This window comes from Eschscholzia californica, unplaced genomic scaffold (genome assembly GCF_041429995.1).
Source record: "Eschscholzia californica isolate CP2 unplaced genomic scaffold, dmEscCali1.0.p SCAF_4, whole genome shotgun sequence".
NCBI lineage: Eukaryota > Viridiplantae > Streptophyta > Magnoliopsida > Ranunculales > Papaveraceae > Eschscholzia > Eschscholzia californica.
This window is the reverse complement of record NW_028238461.1, coordinates 48,543,133-48,563,064: the sequence shown is the minus strand read 5'-3', so window position 1 is coordinate 48,563,064 and position 19,932 is coordinate 48,543,133. Positions and strand designations below refer to the sequence as shown.

General features: G+C 34.7%; 2 protein-coding genes across 3 annotated transcripts; one reads left to right on the top strand and one right to left on the bottom strand.

Annotated features, from left to right (window-relative positions):
- The first annotated feature begins 6,646 nt into the window (after nt 1-6,646).
- On the top strand, nt 6,647-9,863 carry LOC147545536 (uncharacterized). Of its 2 annotated transcripts, XM_086635092.1 has the most exons (5): nt 6,647-6,715; nt 6,824-6,908; nt 7,152-7,348; nt 7,445-7,740; nt 8,007-8,886. In XM_086635092.1, the coding sequence occupies exons 2-5, from the start codon at nt 6,844-6,846 to the stop codon at nt 8,709-8,711; spliced, it is 1,263 nt and encodes a 420-aa protein (XP_086491218.1). In that variant the 5' UTR covers nt 6,647-6,715; nt 6,824-6,843; the 3' UTR covers nt 8,712-8,886. The 2 variants fall into 2 exon arrangements, with proteins under 2 accessions (XP_086491218.1, XP_086491217.1); XM_086635091.1 differs by having other exon boundaries at nt 6,647-6,908; nt 8,007-9,863.
- A 6,916-nt stretch (nt 9,864-16,779) lies between these two features.
- LOC147545535 (two-component response regulator ARR8-like) lies at nt 16,780-18,746 on the bottom strand. The gene is made up of 4 exons (XM_086635090.1): nt 17,958-18,746; nt 17,765-17,842; nt 17,603-17,673; nt 16,780-17,455 (listed from the first exon to the last, which is right to left on the bottom strand). Exons 1-4 carry the CDS (start codon nt 18,162-18,164, stop codon nt 17,065-17,067), a joined length of 747 nt encoding a protein of 248 aa, XP_086491216.1. The 5' UTR covers nt 18,165-18,746; the 3' UTR covers nt 16,780-17,064.
- Between the last annotated feature and the right edge of the window lie 1,186 nt (nt 18,747-19,932).

The window sequence follows — 19,932 nt, the reverse complement described above, 5'->3', positions numbered from 1 at the left end:
CATTTTACATTTCTTCGAAAAACTTCCAAAGCTTTCATGAAATTCTCAATTTGAACATAAATACCAATCATGATTGTCCAAGAAAAAATATTTCTCACAGGCATTTCATCTAACAACTTTATAACTATTTCAACTAACCTAAGTCTTGTATAACCAACTAACGTTGCATTCCAAGCAACAACATCTCTTTCAACCATTTTATCAAACACATTGTTCGCATCAACTATACTTTCACAACTTCTATATAAATCCAACAAATAAGTTTGAACACAAACATCAAAACTAACAAATTATCATCCATCATTCATAGCTCAATGAAAATAAAGCAATGAAGAAGTTGGATTATACCTTGAAACACTATCAAATTATCCTTCCATTGAAAGTATATAAAACTTTCTCTCTCTAGAATTTAGAACCAAAAACTAAATCAAACCCTTTAAAAGCCTCTTCAAACAACAAGCAAATAAATTAAATCACCAAAACCTAAAAACATCAACCTATCTTATAGCCAAAATCGATTCAAACCCCAGAAATTCTAATCGGCGTCGACAATCAAACTCGGTTCGTTCATGAGAAAAACTCAAGTTCTTGATTTATTAGTTAGATTATTACTAGGTATTTCTAATTGAATGAAGGGTATTTTTGACTCTTAAAAAGTTGGTGCTTTTAAAAATGTCCTTCAAGCCTATTTTTATAACTTACTTGGGGCCTAGCTAGTTAAAAAGATGGGTTGTCTTTTTAACAAAAAAATACAAGTCCAGCCCAATTTTCTGATGTTTTAAATGTCCGTTCCACTTAATGTTATTGGTTTAATTCAACTATGATTTTAATAGTCCAATAATTTCTTGTAATATTTGCGTAATATAAAATACACGAAGGTCTTTTTACTCTCTCCAATTCTCATATATTTCACACAAAACTCTATCTCGCAATCTTGTTTATTTTTATTCTCTATTTCTAACTCTATATATCCCTCAAAAAAAAAAAAAAAAAAAAAAAAAAAAAACTCTATATACAATCTCTCTCATTTGTCTATCTCTCCCTTGCGTTCTTAATTTCGGATAAAAACCTATACTAATCAAGGACAACTTTATTAGAAAAAATGTTAGACGAATGATATAAAGTTGTTACTCATTGAGTTTAGATTCATCATAGTTTTAATAAAATAATTTACTGGTAAAATTTGTGTCATCACTTCGCGTGTAAATTTTGTTTACCTCACATCTATACAAAGGGTCCCGATTGTCAGGCACGGCCCCGGTGATTATATCATGCGGTCCCATTATCAATATAAAAAATGACATAGGTTTTGGTGTCATGTCATAACTTTGGTTTATAAATCTCGGTCGTACAATTTTCTTTTGTAAATCATGGTCCTTCATTTTAAAAGATAAAGACATAAAATTAAAATAAACTACTTACTTCCAATAAAATCTCACACTATATATATCTCTCTCTCTCTCCCTATTTCCTCTCTTTTTAAATTTTCACGAGTCTCTTTCTTTAAATTTTACATTATTACAATTATCATTTTTGTTTTATCGACTTGAAAATTTCTTAATGACCAAAACATATGTCGATATTTTAACGTAAAATACTTATAGAAAACTCTGTGCCCTACGGTACATGTCTACGCACCCCCTGAGTCTAAATCTTGGATCCCCCGCTAGCAACAAAAATCTACAGAGAGAGAAAGGGAGGGAGGGAGGGAGAGAGAGAGAGAGTACGGTCACTCTTGAGTAGTATAATTTGTTATATTGACAAAGGAAATCGAGGTTCAAACTTTGGTAGTAAAACTTCTATTTAAAGTCTTTAAAAATCATATTGAAACTTGAAGAACAAAAAGAAATTTCCATACTTCGGAAAAAATTTGGATTCAAGAGCGAGAGAGAGCGAGAGAGAGCGAGAGAGAGAGAGAGAGAGAGAGAGAGAGAGAGAGAGAGAGAGAGAGAGAGAGAGAGAGAGAGAGAGAGAGAGAGAGAGAGAGAGAGAGAGAGAGAGAGAGAGAGAGAGAGAGAGAGAGAGGTGGTCAGAAATAGTGGTGATCAAAAGTTGTGGTGGTGAAGGTGATGAGAAGATGACGATTAGGGGCAAAATTGAATCATGAGTTAAAAAATGTCCCCTTTGTCAATCTACTAAAATCTTTATGCCCCCATAAACTTTTCTTTAGTACCGAACAATTGACCTTCCGTTTCTATGTCTACAAAAATTCCATTCCTTGAGCTAGACAAAGAGAAGGCAGTGACACTCAAGCAAACAGTCGCATGGGTCATCCCCTCTAAATAAAGGAATTAAAGTGGTGGTTTTCTTTTGTTGAACAAGTGGTGGTTTTTCTGGTCACTCAAATATCATAATTCATAACTACTGGGCTTCTTCCCAAAATTGGTTTAAGAACACTTTGTTTAGTCAATTAATTAGAGATTGGGATGTCATATGTAGGCTTTGAGCCTTTTGTAAATGATAATTGTTCTTGGTTTGTTGTCTGCAAGGGCTGGCTAGCTATCTCAGCTTCCACCTTTACTTTGATTTTCTTAATGAATGATAATAACTTTGACTTAGTTACTTTCTATATTTACGGTTTCACTTCAGAGTTGAGTGGTTTTTACGAAGAAGAAGATGGTGGAATTGTAGAGAAACTGATAGGAGGCGTCAGTCACCCTACTTTAGACGAAAATATATATTATTCTTAGCCGATCCTAGAGACAAAATAGACCGTTAGATTAAAACAAAACCTAATTTTTTATCTGAAATGGAAGGGCAAGATTTATTCTCAACCTCAACTGATTACCTATATTATTCTTATCTGAAACAAAATAGACTTTTAGTTGACAAAAAATATAGGGACCGAATTTATCTCGGATTCTAGTATTTTTTTTTTTTTTGGATTCTAGTATCTAACTACAGGGAGGGTAATCCACCAATTAAATCGGTACCGCTTGATGGTAGACTTGTAGTCAAACTGTCACACAATAATGAAGGTCAAAGTGGCGATCAATCGGTCGAGCCAAAACAGAAATAATCTTTCTTTTTTGTGGATTTTGTCTTTTTTTTTGGCTTTTCTTACTTATCTTTGGCTTTTAGCAAATACTATAATCTCCATTTGATTGGTAAATCCTAATCTCCATTTGTAACAAAAAAAAATACCAATCTCCATTATTAATGATAAATGTTATAGTATGTGGGGAATATTGTAAGAATTCACCAAAGCTAATCTTAGTTATTATGGCACGTGACCGGACAAGACTTATAGAGAGATCCGACCGTGATTGTGACATGCAGTCCCATTATCCTTCACAGATACATTTATATTGGTCGACTTCTAATTGATTAGTTCAAACAAAATCAAATATACCTTTCACAAATTTTGTGAAAGATATCCATATTGAGATTTATCACTACGACTTAAATTTTTTCCCAAACTTAAAAGTTTTCATGAAGCATTATGGAACTTTCACAAATTCGCCTTGCTCATTACCCGTCCAAGCCCATTAAGAAGCTCGGGTAATTCGGGTATGGGCGGGCGGGTAGCGGGTAAGCTTATGACCTGAAAAGATTCACTTTTTTTATCTCTTTTTATAAAGAGGGAATGAGCGTTGGGCCCAAAACTGGGCTCAAAACTGAAACCCAGACCACAATTGGCCAAAAATGTAAATGAGGTCCAATGGGTCAGAGAGCCACGCGAAATTACCGTCGCCCCCATCGATCTGCTTCAAATTTACGATAGATGCCACTGAAAATTTGGGCGCGAAAAAGTGAAATTTTCTGAAAAAGCGGGATTTCGAGGGGACGTGCGTCAGGCGAACTGACCTTTGTTTTATCAAATTTACGAAAACTGCCACTCGAATTTACGAAATATGCCACTGAAATTTGCCCGGGAACGCGAAATTTTCAGAAAAAATTTGGAAGGTCCGTATTTTACTTTCTCTCTCTACTCCGAATTTTACTTTCTCTCTCTACTGTTTTACTTTCTCTCTCTAATTCTCTTTCCAGATTTATTTCTCTTTATTTATTTAACCAAATCCTAATTTCTCTCCTAATTTAACCAATTTCTAACTAATTTAGATTTTCTCTTTCTCTCTAATTCCTATTATCTCTCCAATCTCAACAAATTCCTCTCTTTTCAAAATTTTCTCTTCAATCTAAACAAATATTTCCAGATTGGTTCAAAATTTTTTCTTTTTTTTTCTAGATTTGTTTCTTATCTCAAATTTCGAATTTTTCAAGATTGGTTCAAATTTCGAATTTTTCTCTCTAACTTTCCAGATTTATTAATTTAACCAATTCCTAATTTCTCTCAAATTTTAACCAATTTCTAACTAATTTCGAATTTCTTTCTAACTAATTTCTCTCAATTTTTTTTCCAGATTGGTTCTTGTTACGGAAATTGTTTAATTTACTGAGGATTTCTTGTGTACTAGACAATTTTGTGTTGGGAAATTTTCTGGTTTACCGGAAACTGTTTAATTTACTGAGAATTTCTTGTGTACTAGACAATTTAGTGTTGGGAAATTTTCTGGTTTACCGGAAACTGTTTAATTTACTGGGGATTTCTTGTGTACTAGACGCTTTAGTGTTGGGAAATTTTTTGGTTTACCGGAAACTGTTTAATTTACTGGGGATTTCTTGTGTACTAGACGCTTTAGTGTTGGGAAATTTTCTAGTTTACCGGAAACTGTTTAATTTACTGGGGATTTCTTGTGTACTAGACACTTTTGTGTTGGGAAATTTTTTGATTTACCGGAAACTGTTTAATTTCTTGTGTACTAGACACTTTTGTATTGGAAAATTTCTTGTTTACCGAGAATTGTTTTATTTACTAAGAATTTTCTTTAGACACTTTTGTACTCGAAATTGACTTGTTCACCGGGAATTGTTTTATTTACTAGGAATTTTGTTGGGTTTTGTAATAGACACCCGAATTTCTCTCTAGATTTTTCCTATTTTCCCTCTCTCTAAATTTTATTCCTTTTTCATATTTTCTCTCCAGATTTTTCTCTTCCCATATTTTCTATTTTTATTCGTTTTATTTCTGTTTAAACATGTTTTCTCTCTCCAATCTTACTACTTTCCTTTTCTCAAAAAGATAGAGATGATGGCAAGAATATAATCGATTTCGAAATATTTATATATAGATAGAAAATTTATATATCTTCTTCTTTTGTTTCTCTAAAACATTTAGAGAGAGAAAAAAAAAATATTCCAGATTTCAAAAATCTTTCCAAAATCTGGACGGGGGGCTTAATTACTTTAGATGGAATCTTTCAAAAATCTGGGCTGGAGTTTTAATTTTCGCCAAAACTTAATCCCAAATTTTCAAAATTTGAACGAAATAAGAAAGAATCAGCGTTTTTGAGAAGGTTTTAGAGAGAGAAACAAAAAAAACATAGTATTTTCGGGATTTAGATATATTTAGAGAGAAAGATGTTGTTTTCGATAATCTAGAGAGAGAAAGAGTCAGTTAAGAGAAGGTTTAGAGATATTTAGGTGAGATTTTGCGGGATTTAGAGAGATGTATAAATAGAACAAGAGGATAGAAGAAAGATAAAATCTTCCAAAAATCTGGGTGGGAGACTTAATTTTGGGAAAAACTGCTCCAAAATTTCCAAATTTTGAATCCAAAAACTGGTTTTGAAAAGGTTTTGGAGAGAGAAACAAAAAAAGAGAAATTAAATGCTCCCTCACCATCAGTCACTGAACGCGTCAGGAAGGAAACAGCAAGAACCAGCTTTCCATGGGAGGTGCAAAACAGGTATAAAAAATTAAAAAACCTGAAAACTCTTAGTTGTCCTGACATTTGGACTTAAAACGCATTTCGGTCCTTGTTTGGGCTGTAAGCGTATTGAAGGCTGAAAATTTGGACCATTCTCTCATTTTTTGTTTTATAAAGTCTTCAAACACCTTTCCTAATTCTAAAAAGACAATTTGGGATTAAAACTAGACATTCTTTTTGTTGTTCTTTTTAGGAATATAATCTCACATTAATAACTAATGAAGAATTCTCATGAGATACAATATAAACTTATCCCTATCCTTGCTCCTTTAAAACCAAACGCTACTTCAGTAACCCTACACTACTAGGAATTCTCTTGGGTCATTGCAAAACAATGCATTAGGTTCGTATGGTTGCCCTTAAACATATTGTTTACCATCTTAAATAGGCTTAGCAACATGGACTGTTGAGCTTCATCAACCCAAAAAATTGATGATATTTGGTTGGTTATTATTGTGCGACGTTAAGTGGGTGCGGGCATGAGCGGGTGCGCGGGTAGAAGTTTTAACCCATGCCCGTCCACCAAAATATGGCGGGTTGTGCCCGAAACGGGCGCGGATGTCTATGGTCCTCGTTGGGCTCGGGTGCCCGTGGACGGGTGCAGGCTCATGGGTAGAATTCCCACCCCTAATTGGAGTCTATCTCATGGCCGTTCGGTATGCAATTTGCCCTATATTTGGTACCTAATTGCATTATCGTACTCGGATAAAGTAGTTAATTGTGTAAGAGATGGTAGACTAGTAGTCAAACTAGTAAACCCTAATAAAGAAAGTCCATGACCCCCACGTGGTACCGGTTTAATTGGGGAATAACCCAATCTGTAGTCAAACTACTAAACCTACTATATATATGGCGACCAATAACAAACTCTCTTTTGTTTCAGATAAGTATAAGATAGAATATGTCTCTGAGTTCAGGTTGAGAATAGAATCCAACACAAATTAGGTTTTGTTTCAGATATATTCAAAACCACCACCCTCTACTCGTTTTTTTCTACTATTAGTATACTTGTTTCTCTTTCTCTCTAAAACTCTTTAACATTTTAATTTACAGAAAACAAGGAAGGAGAAAGAATGTGGAAGCATAATGTGCCAAAGAATGTCGCTAATCCTGATGCAGAATGCTCATGCAAACAACGGTTTGACCTAGCTTTCCTCCTCTTTGAATTTTTCAAGTTTTTTTTTTTTTTTGTATTCAAGAATTAAAAATTTCAAGAATTGTATTCAAGAATTGCCATGTCTGTTTCCATTCTGATTATATATTGTTTTGGTTTAACATGCATGCATGCATGGATATGAACTTCTTTTAGGGTTTAGTTTCTTAATTGTACAACAATTAAGTTCCATTCTTCTTACTTTTATTGGTGTATGCATGCTTTCAGTTCAGAAATTTCAAATCAAATTGAAGACCCAATCCAAGAATATTGGGATACACTTCCACCAGGTTTTAGGTTTGCACCAACTGATCAAGAAATATTGTTTTATCTTTCTATGAAGATCCAAGGAAGAAACGATGATTTACCACCTAACAAAATCAATGATGTTCAAATCTATGATTACAACCCTCAAACCCTACTAGGTTTGTGAATTCAATACTTTTTTTTTTTTGTCTTTCTTATACTATTTATATAGTGTTTTGATTAACTGGCCTGTTTTAATTTCGAATAACTTACAGACACATACAAGACACGCGGGATAAAAGAGAACGCGTGGTACTTCTTCACCATTAGAGATAGAAAGTATGCAAATGGGGATCGGCCAAAACGTTCTACCTGTAATAATGAAGGATCCTGGAAAGCTACTGGAGTTGATAAGCCGATCTTTGATAGTAGTAATGGTAAACAAATAGGTCAAATGAAGACATTGGTTTATCATTTACATAAGGGATCGAATAAAGAAAAGACTGGTTTCATAATGCATGAATATATATTGGTGGAGTCGGAAAAGAAAGATACAACGGGTCAAAAGCAAGTAAGTATAATATATATATATGGGATATATAGAAGTTCTTTATAAGAGATTGTGTCTCAATTTAATTTCCTGTTGATCTTAGTTAAAAAGACATGTCAAATAGTTAGTAGAGTTTTTTGATGAAAAGAATTTGACCTAAGGAGGTTTTACTAACAAAATTTATCTTCTCTTTCATTATTTGAAACTTCTAGGGCAAATTTAAAAGAAGAATCTTCTTCATGTTTGCTAATTCATATTTTTTTTTTTGTTTATGTTTTCTTGGACAGTTCATTGAAGGAGCCTTGTGTAGGATTCATTACAAGGCTGATAAACCATCAAATGAAGATTCTCCTCTAGATGATGAAACATTACAAGTACTAGATAATGATAATCAAACACCAAATATAGAGAAGAAGAAGAGAAAGAAAGCTAATAATAATAATAATAAACCAAAGATAGAGAATAAGAAGAAGAAGAAAAAGACACCAAAAGATACAAATTTGAAAGGAGAAGGAATAGTAGAAGAGGTGACAGTAGTGCCGCCACCTATAGCAACCTCTTCATTACAAACAGATCATCAACTTCCTCCTTCATTACCACAAAGTTTTGACAACCTTAATATAAATGATTATGATTTAGAAGATATATCATCACTAGACTTCCTTGATCCTCTTTCATTCGTTAGTTTTCCAAATATAGATAATGATTATGATTTAGAAGATATATCATCATTAGACTTGATTGATCCTCTTCAATTCAGTAGTTCTCCAAATATAGATTATGACTGTGAAGGGTTCTCGTACACGGATGGAAGAGTACTCGATAACTTTGGGTGGCCAGATCAGGTACCAAGTTTAGAGTCAAGTGAGAACTTCTATTATCTTCAGCAATCCCATTCACTGGCAATTGATCATCTCCAACATAAACAGCTTTCAGACAATACTTGTGAAGAACAACCTTGTAGTAATGTGAAACTGTCTAACACTGTCTAACAGTAATGAGGGTCAAAATGGTCAGTTGGTCGAGCCAAAACAGAATTAACCTTCTTCTTTTTTTGAATTTTGTCTTTTTTTTGGCTTTTTTTTTTTTACTTATCTTTAGCTTTTAGGGCTAAAAAAATGTATAAGATTGAAGGCTTGAAGCTCTATGGAGTATATTTGATTGGCAGATACTAATCTTAGTATTCTCAGTATTGTTACTAGTCTTGTTCATTATGTCATCCTCTAAGGAATCCTCTGAGCAACTCTAGCGTTTCCCAACACCATGTAATTGTTGGCATGTAAAATTCACAAATCAAGAGTGATGGCCCAACCAAAATCTTGATTGAATCCCAATTGAAATATGTGGCGACATAAGATTTAGAGAGAGCTCCGACGACGATTTGGCCTGCAGAGTCCCATTATCCTTCACAGATACATTTATATTGGTCTGACTTCCAATTGATTTGTCCAAACAAAATCAAATTTACCTTGGACAAATTTTGTGAAAGACATCGGTAGTGAGATTTTTCACTAGACTTAACTTTTTCTCCCCTTTGAGACTCAAAGTTTTCATGAAGCATTCATTGAGCTGATCTTTGGTGTCAAGACGGGCCAAAATTGAACTGTGGAATTCCATGATGATAAATGATACCCCTTGAATGAAAAGTAAAAGGGACCACTCGATTTTGATGATCCCCACAAATTTCCCATTATGAAGATGTACGTAAATAATGGAAGAGTAAATTTGTAGGTCATATCTTCCTTGTAGAATTTAATGGTGTATATGAATTGTTATGGCTTTATGCATTGGTGTGGCATGGTACTTTTTTTTTTTTTTTGTTGAAAGGTGTGGCCTGGTACTTGACCTTTGCACACTCAATGCAAAATTGCTCGGTCAATGCAAAATTGCTCGGTCAATGCAAAATTGCTCGGTCAACCTCAAAAATTGGAACTTTAAAAAACGTAGGACTTTAAAGGAGTTGATGCAGGGAGATTTTCAGAAGATTTTCCATGAAATTTGATATCATCAAATCTAGTTATTTTAGTAGTTTCCTATTTTTTTAGTAGAGAATTGTTAGTTTTGGCATTTTTATATTTTTAGGAAACTTTCTCGGTTTATATTCTAGTATTTTATTGGGTGCTTCTAAAGGCACCAGCCTAAAAGGCTGTTAGCATCCGGAAATTTTATTGACTCGAGTCAATGGTCATTGACCCGATTCCTCTATAAGCACCGGTTTTTAATGTGGGTGACGTTCACCTTCTTTTACTTCTTCCATCTTCTTCTTCCAAAACACGAGAGACAGAGAGAGAGAGTCGTTTGGGAGGGATATTGTTTTGGGGGGTCAGGCTGGACAAGAGGGCTTTTCTGTTTATTTTGGAAAAACAACAACCATAGTCAATAATCTTGAAGAATGAAGAATTGGGTAGTCTGGATATATACCTTAGTTCCTTTCTTAGTTGAAAATTAATTAGGACGTGACGATCAATGACAGCAACATGTATTTATCCATGACGGCGGATTCGCTGCAGTTTGATAATTCATTTTAGTATTTAGAGAGTGAAACTAATCGAGAGAATGTATACTAAGAATAATAATAATGCAATTACCTTAATCCTTTCCAGAAAAGCATAACAATTCATATCATGCAAATCAAATTCTGTCATCACTAAATCTATTTCTTCTCTCTGAAAATAAGAAAGAGTAAAAGAAGTCATCATCAAATAAAAAGAAACCCAAATTCTTGAATTTACTAAAGAAGATTATAACTGAGGAAGTTGTTTTGGGGTCACTTGGGTTCTTGAACGGAGTATCTCAATAGCACGAATTGCAGACTCAATTACAAATATACCCACTGTAAAAACACTACCGACATTAGAATTTAGAGAGAGAGAGGTAATTGGGTTTTCTACGTGGATTGAAATAATCACGGATTGACTAATCCGTGAGTATGTGAAGAGAAACGGATTTGCCAATCCATGAGTATGTGAAGAGTAAAGACTTAATGGAAACGGACTGGACTCCAGTCCGTCTAGTATGTCTTAGGGCATCATTGTTCTATCCGAATTCTGGTTGGATTTTGTGAGAGATGGATGGAGGGGTTAGGGTCAACCCTACTTGACCGGTGCCAACATAGTTGGACGGTGCTAATAAACAAAGGAGCGGTTGGGCATGGTGCTAACAGAGGTGGATGCTAACAGCCTTTTGGCCCGGTGCCTTTAGAAGCACCCTATTTTATTTATGTAGAAGTTGTTATTAGAATTTGATTAAGTTTAGGTATTTTATTTATTAGAAATTGTTAATTAGAGCCTATTTAGGTTTAGGAAAACCCTAATGCCTATATAAAGGGGATCTAGTAGTTGTTTAATTCATTCAAGTTGACCAATAAAATTCAGTATTTTAGTTTAATCTTATTAGTTCTGGTTCTATAAGTCTCAAGATGGAGATCTAAAGGCTTTTTGTAGGTTTTAAAAGTTTTAGACGAAGATCTAATTCTTTTTTCAGAAATTTTCGCTGCGTCAGGAGTGAACAATATAAAAAGGTTGACATATCTCTAGAATCCAGATGAATCATTTTACCTCAAACTAGGGTTACTGATCTACGTTATAAAGACTAAAGGGGTCTATGCATTCAATGAAACTTTCAAAACCCAGGACTGGGGCATTCATTTTAAAACTTGATATGGCTAAAGCTTATAAAAGTATTTACTATGGATTTTTAAAATTAGTGTTGGCTACATTGGGCATCCTTGGGAAGTTATTGGATCTAATAATGTGTTGTGTTACTACGTCAACATTCAGTGTGTTGATAAATGGGAAGAAATATGGGCATTTCACCACAACAAGAGGGTTGCGACAAAAATGTCCCCTATCGTTGTACTTATTTATCTTAGTTTCACATGCATTATTTATTCTTATCGAGAAGTACGAAAGAGAATCTTTATTTGATGGATACAGAGTTAATAGAATGGCGACGTGAGCCTCACTTCTACTGTTTGCGGGTTATCTAATTATCGTGGGGGAGGCCACCTTAGAGGTCATTCAATCGTTTATATAGTTTTATACATGTTTCTCTAGACATGCAGTTAATTTCTCAAAATCGTCACTATTCTTTAGCTCGGGGACCTCTGCTAACACCAGGGATCTTTATGTAAGTGAGACAAGCCCTTCTTATGAATGACTATGAGAAATACTTGGGTTCAGTTATACTCAAACCAAAAGCTCGTTTCCAATCACATGACTGCCTTGTGCAAAAATTCATAACCAGACATGCAGGATCGAAAAGAAAATTTGTGTCACAGGCAGGTCACACTGCACTTATTAAGGTTGCACTGAGTCCAACATGTACCTACTTCATGGGCTTTTCTCTCTTACCTCAAGAAACTATAAATCAACTAGAGAGGCTAGAGAGAAATTTTTGGTAAAACCAAGATGAGGAGGACACAAAATGCATTTCCTTCACGAGGAACTTATCCAGCGACCTAAAGAACTGGGTGGTCTGGACATTAGGGCATTGACTAAGGTCAACCAGTCTCGGGTGGCTAAACTAGCTTGGAGACTCTTAATCCAACATAACTCTACGTGTGCAAAAATTATTATCACGAAGTATTAAAACACCAATACATTTTAGAATGAAACTAAAAGGAGAAATGCAACCCCTCAGTGGAACTCTTTGATGAAGAAGGTGAAGGATGATCTTCAGAAACACTGGAGTTGGCAAGTTGGCGACGGATCCACACTAAAGATAATTGAAGATCATTGAATCCCGGAAGTACCAGGTTTTAAACCTCATTGCATAGAGCAAATACCTGCAAATGTGTTCTGGGTCTCAAATCTAATACATATGGAGAATATGGCATGGAAATTAGACATCTTAAATTCGATACTTTGATGAAGCAACAACTACAACGATAAAACAGATTAAGTTTAGATAGATTACTTTGGATTCCTACAGTTAATGGGGTGTTCTCTTCAAAAAAAAAAATTGAAAGAGATAACTCCTCGACATCAAAATACCAGAACAAGTGTTGATTTCCCATGGACAACTTTTTGGAAGCAATCTTTTGTTGAGCCGAAAATATTACAATTTCCATGGAAATTACTGATGGGTCATGAAAATGTCCCATCCAAGTCGTTTAATTTAGCCAAGTTAGTCGGTTTCGAGTCTTTATTGTAATAAAATGGTTGGTTTTCTTGATTAGGTGTCTTTTGCGGAGTTAGATGTGAAAAAACGGTTAAAAACGAGGAAAAGATGCATGAAAGGTATTTTGGTCATCTGGAGTCAAGGACAATCTGGTAATTTGGCCAAGGTCAGTGCGTGGTTGAAAAGTAGAGGTCGGGACGAGTCCGTAGGAGAAAACGGAAGTCAAATCGGAGTCCGGACGAAGGAATAAATCAAGGTCAAAGTTGAGTCAAAGGCTGTTGACCAGGTGGGACACATTCGGTAGACATTCGGACGTGCGGGATTCGGTGGGACACGTGGCGCGCTATGGAGGCTGGTGTATTTAAATCCTGTGTTTCCGCTAAGCAGCGAAGTGGACCCTATAGGCCTGATCCGGTGGACCGCGCCGCAACTTGCATCTGTAGTCCCGCTACCACGTTTTAATCGTCACCGTTACCTTCCGTGTTTTGTAGATCCAACGGCTGCTGTGTGTCCCTCCTTTATCATTATCCCGTGTTACCCGAAGCTACGTAGAGCCGTGCTCCCAGCCACGTGTCCCTTTCCCGTCCACCCAGATCCCGCGCTTTCTTCCATCCAAGGGCTGCTGCTTCGTCTCACCCTATTAACTTATACCCGGCCACACCTTAACATCCGGATTTCACCCAATTAATCCAGCCGCCGACCAATTTAGGGTTTTGTGATTTTAACCCATTAAATTCCAAAAGTAACCCTCTCTTTTTCACTTTTTACCAATTTAACCCACCAAAAACCCTAACCCACCTATAAATAAGTCCATTTCTCCTCCATTAAAACCTAGACTTGCAAACCCTCTCAATATCCTTCTTCTCTATTCCCTTACCTTCTCTTCTCTACTTTTCTCCCTCTTCTCTATTACCTATTTCTTTCTCCAACCTAGTCCATCTTTTCCATTCTTTCTTTATCTTACTCTACTACTTCTTCTCTACCACTATTCTTTCTTCCATTAATAGTCTTCTCCTTCATCCTTCCATATTCTTCTACATCTTTATCTTCTTTCACCTTTTATTTCCAACTTCTTTCTACATCTAATTTCTTCCTTCTCTTTCTTTTTCTTATTTGGGTGGCAATAAAATAGCTATTACTTGGATTTCTTGGAGTAAAATTCTTGAGCATAAATGGAGCAATCTTGGATAAAATGGAGATACATGGAGATATGGAATTTGATTGGTGATTTCTTTCCATTAATTTCTTAGTATTTTCATTTATTTTACAATGTCAATGAATGTTATTCTAGATTCCATGTATAGTTAATTTAGTCATCTAAGGTTGTAAATGAAACCCATTTTGGATCTTTATAATACTTGTTCTTGATTAATTAAATCCTTTGATGTGCTTTAATGTCTATTGATTGTTTATCTATATGGATTGGATTTTCTTTCCATTACTCATGCCTCATAATTAGATATTTCATACTTTCGTTAAGTTGTTAGATGGAGTATGCTTTTTAGATGATGAATAATAGTTAAGTGATCTGAATCATTACAAGGAAGACAATTAGAATTAGTGATTATAAAATTGTTTTATCTAGAACATCTTCCGGAATCCAAATAGTTCATTATATTGGATCCCGAGTAAATACAAAAGAGATTTAAGTAATTAAGTGCTTGTTTATAAAATGAAATTATGCGGTGGATTTTATAACCTTAGATGTCCTCTTACCTCTCACTTAGATAGTTTAGTTAGTTTTATTTATTTTCTTATTTCTTGCAAATCAAACATCAAATATATGAAATGATGTGTGTGTGTTAGTATAAGTTAGCTATTGACATTTTGATTATTGGGCTAAACTCGCCGTCAATATCCGAAGTTACCTACCTATTCCTTGGGACGATTTCCCGATTTACAAATTATACTATAACTTGACCCCGTATACTTGCGGGAATAGACCTATTTTAGGCCTATCAATTACTAAATCATAGCCTACATATATTGACAAACATCGCCAGTGACAACAACCAAATATCTTCGGAGTGTGTTCTTTGCCACCAAGGAGGAGAATCGATAAAACGCCTCTTCAGTGAGTGCCCCAGATTAATTTGTAGATCTATGGACGCTAGCGAAGGTGCATAAACCCCTTGAAAGAGAAGATGATCCACAAATGTGTGGTTAGAGAAATACTTCAACAAAGTAAAGGAATCAGAAGAAAGCAAAGGTTTATATATACATGACGTGGTTCTTCTAGAAGGAGAGAAATGTCATACACTTCAACCGATCCAAGCCTCACCTTCTGAGTATATTCACAAGAGCCTTGAGAAATTCCATTATCTCAATAAAGGATACATCTAATACAATCGATAGAATTTATCTGTTGTAGACACCACCTGAATTAGAGATGGTTAAAGCAAACTACGATGGAGCTTAGGGGACTCAAGGTGCGGCAATAGGAGTAGTGATCAGAAACAGTGGAGATGAAACACTTTTTCAAGAAGGTCAACGAATAAACCCTAAATCACCACTTGGTGCCAGCGAAAGAGTGGTGAGTTTATGGTTTAGAAAAGTGGTATTTGAAGGAGACTCAACATCTGTCGTACAAGCGGCAACGAATGGTGATGATTATACCCTGTGGCCCGTCCAAGGGACAATACTAAAGATCAAAGCATAGGTGGCGCAACTGGAATGATTTGAATTTAGGTCGGTGCTCCGTGATGCCAACACATTAACACACTATCTGGCACAATTGGTTTTACAACCTTTGTAGTCTAGTTTCTTCATGTTTAGTCCCTCCGTTTTACTTGAATTGGATTGTGTTTTAACTTCATTGTGCTTAAGTCATAGAGAGAGAGAGTGAGATTGGGTCACGGCCGAGTGAGATCAGGTTACAAGTAAAATGGTTCCATTAAGAGCATCTCCAATGCAAGACTCAAGAAAAACTCTAAAAATCCTATTTGTCAAGTGTCAAAAATGGATCTCTAAATGTTCTCTTTCCTATTTGGTCATTTAGAGACACTCTGTTCAAAACCTTCTCCAATGCAACACTCAAGAAAAACTCTGAAAACCTATATTTTGGTTTAAAAATAATTGATTTGCTTATGTGGCACTTAGAGATCCTTAATAGGACACTCTAAATTTAGAGTGTCCTCTTAAGGATCTTTAAAGTAAATCTTGACACATCACTTTAGAGATTCATGTTGAGTTTTGCATTGGAAGTGGATTTAAAAGAAAAACGGCACTCTAAGATTTAGAGTTGAATGTTGCATTGGAGATGCTCTAAGTCATTGTGTCACAGGAGCAGTTCCTCTTAGTCTCTCACACATTAATTGATTCCCACTCCCAATCACACACCCGCAACCTGATCTCACTCCCATATAACCTCCATTTTCCATTAGTGATTCATTTTTTGTTCTCCCTTTCTTAGTCTCTCACACATTAATTGATTTGTATAAATCTTCAAAGCAAGGAGAGATACGAAGATTTGTTCATCTATAAAGCAAAGAGAAGTGTAATGAATCAGTCGATCTGTTGAGATAATTAATGAATCGATCTGTTTATATGATTAATAGATTTGTTCATTAATTTAAAAAGCAGTTTTGTTACTCTATAGGATGATTTTGTTTCCGGAACATATATTTGTTGAAATCATGAATGGATACTCTTGCCCGAAGCCAGATGACCCGATTTGCCTAATTTATTTGGCAAGTTTGGGCAGGGTGCAGGCATTAGGAAATAAAGATATGCCCGCTCAAGTCCGCCCACCAATCTTAGTAGTGGGGGAAATTACCACCAATCTTAGTAGTCATAAGGGGAAATTACCCGATCCACCCGAACGCGAAAGAAAACTGCTTGTAGGTCCCCGAGTCCTACCGTTTCCCACCCCTATCGTGGACAAACCTATGTGTTGGCATAGATATGAAGTCATACATAAGTCGTATTGATTCAATATAATTAGCATAAATCAACCTAAAAATTCCATTATCTGAATGAATTACAAAAAATAATATAAGTTAATATTAATTTTTTTATCACAACAAAATTGGAATTACTTTTTCTTGTAAATGTACACAAGTACCCCCACAGAGAAATTACAATCTCTTTCTCTCTGCTCACTCTACATTTTTGTTACCTGCTTAATTATGAACATGAACATAAAAAAAAAAATAAGAAACAAATAAAAAGAAAACAGAACCAGTTAAAAAAAAGTGAGGATTAATTGAATTAATTACTCCATTGTTAAACCAGTGTATCTTGCCATCTAGGTCTTGTTCTTTCTTGTGAAATCCCTTCTTCCATTCCTTTCCTCTTGTTGTTAATTTCATTAGGTTCTAATTCTACAATTAGTTCTTCTTCTTCTTCTGGTTGTTCTTCAAGTTTTGATTTTTTTTCTTCTTCTGATTGTTCTTCAAGTTCTGATTTTTCTTCTTCTGGTTGTTCTTTAGGTTTTGATTTCTCTTCTTCTTCTTCTTGTGGTTTATGTACTTCCACCTTTAATTCCTGTTCTTGTTCTGGTTGGTGTTCTTGTTGATCTCTTGATTTTCCTCTCCTTGAATGAGGTTTAAGTTTCTTAACATCTGATAATTTTACTGGTTTTAAAAAGAACTCCTCTGCTCCTTCTTCTAAACATCTAAAATATACCAAATGAAACAAAATTTCAATTAGATCCTCAAAATTAAAATCTGGGTTTTGTTTCTTTCTTTCAATCTAATCATGGGTATCAATCTAATTTTAAAATGATCAAGTGGGTATAATCAATATTAAAAATTTGTTTTACCTGGTAATCCTTGATGGTACATTCTCAGAAGACATGATTACAACTGGAATATCTTTCAGAGATGAAGATTCCTGCAATTTTTTCATAACAAATTAATGAGATCTTGACAGAAATTAACAGAGATCTCAAAAAAAAAAAACAAGTAATTAATCTATTGTTTACCTTAATCTTTTTGAGTAAATCATAACCAGACATTCCAGGCATACAGTAATCTGTGATTATGAGATTCACTTCTAGTTCCTGTTTAGAGAGAGAGAGAGAGAAAGAAGATTAAGAATTAGAGATCAACCAACAAAATGAAATCAAAATAGTTCAAAAAAAAAAAATGTAAGTCAGAGATGAAATGAATCAAAACCTGATGGAAATCTGAAGAAACAGAAGGTGGGCTAGAATTTCTTTGTTCATCTTCTAACAAACCCAAAAATTCAAGAGCTTTACTACCAGAATCAACAGTTGTAACTTGATAAGATGTTTTTTTGAGGAGCTTCTCAATTAACATTCTGTCTAAACGACAATCATCCACTGCTAAAATATGAAATTGGGATTCTGCAGCCATAACCATTGTAGAAAGAGAAACAAGTTTTTTTTTTCCAAGTTGAAACAGAGGAGAAACAGAGAGAGAATGGAGAATTAAGAAAAGGGTGGGTAGTTGGTATGGATGAGAATTGAGAAGGAAAGGGTTAAAGAGAAGAAGGAAAAGGGGAAAGGAATTGGTGGTAGAAATACTAGAAGTACAACCCACCAAAATCCTAAAGCCAAGAAAGCAAGATCCGACCAGATTTCATCCCCAAATCTTCCTAATTTTCTTGGTTTGATTTTTGAATTGAGGAACAAGCAATGGACCCTCACTTTTTTTTTTTTCTCTACCTTTTTTTATTTAGATTAGATGGGGTTTGGAATTTTTAATTGATTCTTAAATTTCACACAAGAAGGTGGTAAGAAGGAGAAAGAGAAGCTAAATAGTTAGAGAGACTTCGGAATTCCTTTTAAAGAGCAAGAGGGAGAGAGGGAAGGACTACTAAGACAACATAATTATCCTTTGGTGCATTAGTTTGACATCACTCTTAAGTCCATAAAGTCTTGCGATCGAATTTCGATAGAAGTAATTTGTTAGCAAAATTTTTTTGTATGTAATTTTGACTATAAATAATGTGATGATTTGTCGGATTTTAATTGTTGGACTTTAGACGTCTTTCATTCTTGATTTAATTAGCCGGTTATCGTACTTACATCTTCGTGATGTATCAATATCTTGTAACGACTAACGTAGATCGTAGTCGAATCCTCAAAAACATAAAAATGACTTACATACAAGGATACCAGATACTACATTTAAAACTTTGACACAAATTTAGACATGTAATTTGATTTTACATATTCCTTGAGAGTAAAAGGAAAAGAGGTTGAAGATGGGACCCATAGAAATCTTCCCAAGAGATACTGTGACGTCAGCACTGTCTCTTTTTTTTGGTGTGAAATCATGTGCACTTACCTGATCTCAAGCAGGTGAGGTTGTAAGAAGAAAGAAAATTATTATATTATATTATCTTTTTTGTTAATTATTTGGTGTTTATTTATTTCATATTTATATGGGTTTTTGGTACAAGAGTAAGAGAAAATTTATTTGATTCCCAAAAAAGATTTGCTTCTCATGGCCAGTTAATGCATCTCTATGAAATAATGTTATTAAATGCAAACTTTTATGTATACATTCATGAACTTGGGTTCTCATATTTCAAACCCTAACTTAAGATCTTGTTATTGTTGTTGGTTGTTATTTGTATTTAAGACAAAGAAAGATGTTAACAAGAAAAAAAAAAATACCTAAAGAAAGATTTGTTAGGTCATATAGTTATACTAGTTAGATTTACTTACATTTACCCATAGTGTTTCATGAAATGTAAAAGTACATATTATTTTGACTAATTTGTCACATTTGCACATTTGGTCACCATATTTTGGTCGTCTTAAGTTGTTCTTTCACGTTAATACATTAGTAGTTAATATTTTCCTCGGAAGAGAGGGAGTGGTGTATGTTATTGAAAGGCAATTGTGCTCTTTCCATTTATATAAAATGAAAGAGAAAGTGATGGACTATTGAAAATGCAGTGAAGCCTCTAGAGTAGGGAAAAAATAAATATAATTTTAAAAAAATATATATTTAAACATCACAACGAGACGGGGAGACTCCATAAAAAAAAATAGAGGCATGACGTAGGATTTGACACTCGATCTCACAAATGCTACCTGGAGTAACAGTAAGGTCATATATGGTTGCCCTGAGTCAAATACAGTGGAACCATGTCTATTGAAGACATTTATTTCGGGAG

Coding starts and splice junctions, on each gene's coding strand:
- LOC147545536 (XM_086635091.1), top strand. CDS start 6,844: ATGTGGAAGCATAATGTGCCAAAGAATGTCGCTAATCCTGATGCAGAA. Junction 7,349..7,444: donor CAACCCTCAAACCCTACTAG/GTTTGTGAATTC, acceptor AATAACTTACAG/ACACATACAAGACACGCGGG. Junction 7,741..8,006: donor ATACAACGGGTCAAAAGCAA/GTAAGTATAATA, acceptor TTTCTTGGACAG/TTCATTGAAGGAGCCTTGTG.
- LOC147545535 (XM_086635090.1), bottom strand. CDS start 18,164: ATGGTTATGGCTGCAGAATCCCAATTTCATATTTTAGCAGTGGATGAT. Junction 17,843..17,957: donor TTTCTTCAGATTTCCATCAG/GTTTTGATTCAT, acceptor CTCTCTAAACAG/GAACTAGAAGTGAATCTCAT. Junction 17,674..17,764: donor ATTTACTCAAAAAGATTAAG/GTAAACAATAGA, acceptor AAAAAATTGCAG/GAATCTTCATCTCTGAAAGA.